General features: G+C 33.0%; 1 protein-coding gene across 1 annotated transcript; it reads left to right on the top strand.

Annotated features, from left to right (window-relative positions):
• The first annotated feature begins 780 nt into the window (after positions 1–780).
• Positions 781–2,629, top strand: LOC115949966 (elongation factor G-1, mitochondrial-like). The gene is made up of 6 exons (XM_031067228.1): positions 781–894; positions 1,025–1,130; positions 1,457–1,518; positions 1,836–1,896; positions 2,311–2,420; positions 2,516–2,629. Exons 1-6 carry the CDS (start codon positions 781–783, stop codon positions 2,627–2,629), a joined length of 567 nt encoding a protein of 188 aa, XP_030923088.1.
• Positions 2,630–4,160: the final 1,531 nt, after the last annotated feature.

The raw sequence follows: 4,160 nt of genomic DNA, 5'->3' as shown, positions 1-4,160 counted from the left end.
ACTTCTTAAATGGTTTGTGCAGGAGGTGAGTGAACGAAGCTAATTGTTTGTGTTTATGTCTTTACATTTATTAGCTTCTACCTCTTCTTCACCTTTCTTTTTTTTTTGCTAAGTCTTTTTATTTATTTCTTGATGTCAGCTCAATGATTGGTTGTAATTGTCAATAGCTGATGGCTTTTTCATTGTATTCCTTGTTCAAAATTATTGATACTCTCTTCCCTCATTTTCAAATTCTCAGTAGTATATTTGTGTATTTCAGGATGCTTATAGATGTAAAGTTCTTTGTTGTTTTTGGTTTGAGTTTTGTTTGCCAAGATTTTTCTTTGGTCTATCAAACATGTATTATCAAGAATACTATCTATTATCAGATATTGGTTTTGGCTTAAGCTTTAGCATTGATTTTGATATGCTTAAAAGTGGTTTGTCGAATTGATTTCTTAGCTTGTTCGTGCTGGTTCAGATTTCCTGGTTTCGTTTGCTTTCGATTATTATTATTTTTTTTTTGTGGGATTTGAATTTTGAATTTTAGGGTATTGGAAAAAGATTACTGGAGGAGTATCCAGATTTATGCCACGCTTTTTTGAATTTGTTGTAAGTATTCTATTCTATTCTATTCCTGACTTTCTTTCTTAATTCTTGTTTGTTTTAGGCATTTTTATTTGTAAATATGTTTAGGTAAATGTAATATATTTGATTGAGTTTTTATTTTTACGGTTTCTGTTCAATGTGTTTCTTTTTTTCTTTTCTTTTTTTTGATAAACTGTTAAATGTATCGTTGATATGTATAATTTTCATAATTGGAGTACACCACTTTTGGATGGTGTACTTAGTTATTTGCCTTGTCCAACTGAAGTCAGTAGCTATGCTCTTGGCCAAAGTAAGAATGAAGAGAAGGTATTGGGCTGATGAAAATAAATTTTTGTTCTCAATCTTCTGTACTTTCATCTCTTATCTAAAAAATATTTTGTACAATCATCTGTTTTATAACTTGACTGAGGAATTGATATATTTTATTCTCGTAAAGGTCACATTGTCTGGAAGTCCAGATGGGCCTCTTATGGTGTTAGCATTTAAATTGGAGGAAGGGTGCTTTGGTCAGTTGACATATCTGAGGTATGCCTGTCTAGGAGGTATATTTTCATTTTCTTGATAGTCCAACTATCTTATTATTTCATTCATGTAGTGGCAATGTTTGTACTCAGACATGTACTGCAAGGTGACCAAGCTTCTATTTTTATCTGATTGCAATGCTCGTTATTATGGTTCAATATGGTAAGACATGTTGTATGTGTGTTATGCACTTGTGCTTTTATGAATGATATAATCTGGACAATTACATCCATTAAATTTTGAAAAATAGTTATATTTTGTTAATGAATTTTCCGGCATGCCCATTTTATCATGCTATCAGCGCTTTGATACTGATTGAATTTCTAAATTAAATTTAATAGTTAAGGATATATTATCTTCCTAGTACAGATTCCTCGCTTGGTTTGGATGCATTCTGATGAGATGGAGGTTAGTTTTGCTTTGACATTCATCTTAGTAATTAATTCTAATGATATGATTGAGATTTTTTTTATACATGAAATCAAATTTTGCGAACCAACTATCTCTACAATGTCTTCTACCTGTCCCCATGCTGTGGCTTAGGTGGTAAAGGGGTAGGGGTGAAGTTGGGGTAGGTTGCACTCTAATCTTTCAGAACAAAATAATATTTGTGTTAAATTAATAGATTGGGGTTTCAAGTCATATGTTTTCTATCCAAACTAATTTACTCTTTTTCTTCTTCCTTCTTGGGTTTGTGTTGTTGATTTTCTTTTTTATATCTACAGGATATTCAAGAGGCACATGCTGGGCAAATAGTTGCTGTATTTGGTGTGGATTGTGCATCAAGTCCCACTTATCCCTTTGCACTTGTGTACACAATAATTTATGTTTCTGTGTTGTTTTCCATAATTGTCTGAATAGAATGGGGGTCGAAGTGAGAAGTGAGGAGCTAGTGCAAGTTGAAGTTTCTAAAAGTGAGAGAAAAATATCAAAATGGACATTCAAGCCCATGACCTCTAAGTAAAATGACATTCCCTATAGTTTGCAACTGAGATGTCTAGGGTTCGAGTCTCCCTTCCCCGACTTGAAATGTATGAAAATAATAATGGTTTTCAGAATGGGTATAATTACTTAGACTGCTAATATTTGAGATGAGGGCATGAGGCTTTGAAACCTGATGATTATGACTTTTTTTTTCTAGTTGCTTTTTTCTTTTTCTTTTCTGATTTTTCTCAACTTATGCATTTTTTGTGTGATTAGGATATACATTTACTGATGGGTCAGTTAAATCCACAATGACTTCTATGAATGTCCCTAAGCCAATGATGTCTTTAGCTGTTCAACCAGTTTCAAAAGATTCAGGAGGACAAGTGAGTGGTTTGTTTAAGTGTGCCTATATGTGTGCATGTTGTATTTGTTAGTGTCCAATGTTACATGACAATCTTCTTGTTTTCTTTTTTGATAGTTTTCAAAGGCTTTGAATCATTTTCAGAGAGAGGATCCTACTTTGCGTAAGTATAAGTTTTCATGTAGATTGTTAGATTTGGTTCTCCATTGGGAAAAACTAGACTTTGGTTAAGTTACTTATAACCATGACTTGGTGCAGAAACCTTAGCTATTACTTAGTCCTAAAATTTTTTCTTTGCTTGATTAGTAATGTGGGACTATATGTCTTTCAAGATGAATATCTTAGGACTTTATATATTTACGCTATACTAGTTGGAAAATAGTATTGGCAAGTTTGTCTGCCTTGCAATTTGTTTTCTTCTGCGTAAAAGAAATTAACAGTTTTTATGTATCCAAAATTTTAAATCACAGTTGTGTGTTGCCCAAGTGCTCAGGGACATTTCAAAAGTTTTAGATTATTACTGTCTTCTGTGATATTTTGCATTTAATTTCATAATTAGATATCAAGGTAAGATTATGTAGACCTGTCTTGGCTTCTGTCTTCCATCATAATTGTTGGCCTTTCTCCCTGAGTACACCACCGCTGTACTTAGTTTTGTTTTTTTTAATAAAATTTTCGTTACTTATCAAAAAAAAAATTGTTGGCCAACTTATGCTTGAATTATATGGAACTCAAAGCACCTTGTTATGTAAGGATGCTTTCTACATGACTAAAGGTTGAGGGTAAACTTACAAGTTTGACATGGATATGCTACAAATTACACAAGGGATTTCCCTTTTGTTAAAATGAATTTTATTTCATAATCTTTAAAAACAATATAAGATATGTTGTTTTGAGAACGTTTTAGAATTTTATTTCACACTTTAGAATTTTGATTATAGTATTAGATTAATTTCAGCGGTTATTTTATTCAAATGAACACATCTTTTTTTTGTTAATTTTAAGATGGTGGTTATAGACAATGTTATGTATTTGATAATATATTTCTATGTTAATATTACATTAGTTTCAAGACATTTGTGGTGTTGTTAATTAATTACATTTGTGGTATTGTGTTAGTAGAGCTAAAACTATTACAGGTCTTTTGTAACAGGTTTGTGAACCATTTATTTACTAGCAAGTAGCAGTTTTAAAACCCATTAGGAAAAAAAAAAAAAAAAAAAAAAAAAAAAAAAAAAACCTATAGCGGCGGTCAAAAAGCGCCGCTAAAGGTTCACATTTTACGTTTTAAATAAATACCTATAGTAGCGCTTATCGCCTGCCGCTAAAAGTACATTTAGGTGTTTTGATCAATTGTCTATAGCGGCGCTCTTTGCCCGCCGCTAAAAGTTAGTCCCACGAATTCTGAAGACATATTGCGACGGTTTTATGCCCGCCACAATAAACCTTCACCCGCCGCTAAAAGGTACATCTATAGCGGCGCTTTTCGTGACCGCAGCAATCAACCTATAACGGCACTGCAGCACTGACAGGACGACCTGCCGCAATAGCACCCGCCGCTATAGGTCGAATCTACCTTTAGCAGCGGTTTTTGGGGCTTTAGCGGTGGTTCTGGACCGCCACAATAGCCCTTTTTCTTGTAGTGACTGCACAATACTCTTGAGCTACAATACTTTGAGTTGTATATTAGCTTTTTTCTAATTGTATTTTTTTTTTTTATAATCTTTGTCTAATTGTCTTTTATTGCATACACAATAGGTTG

Source organism: Quercus lobata, chromosome 1 (genome assembly GCF_001633185.2).
Source record: "Quercus lobata isolate SW786 chromosome 1, ValleyOak3.0 Primary Assembly, whole genome shotgun sequence".
Classification (NCBI taxonomy): domain Eukaryota; kingdom Viridiplantae; phylum Streptophyta; class Magnoliopsida; order Fagales; family Fagaceae; genus Quercus; species Quercus lobata.
This window is presented reverse-complemented; position numbering and strand designations above follow the sequence as displayed.

Bases quoted from the DNA above. Each gene is read 5' to 3' on its own strand.
- LOC115949966 (XM_031067228.1), top strand. From the start codon at position 781: ATGTATAATTTTCATAATTGGAGTACACCACTTTTGGATGGTGTACTT. The intron at 1,131-1,456 runs GTATATTTTCAT...TTAATAGTTAAG, and splicing joins GAGGTATGCCTGTCTAGGAG to GATATATTATCTTCCTAGTA. The intron at 1,519-1,835 runs GTTAGTTTTGCT...TTATATCTACAG, and splicing joins TGCATTCTGATGAGATGGAG to GATATTCAAGAGGCACATGC.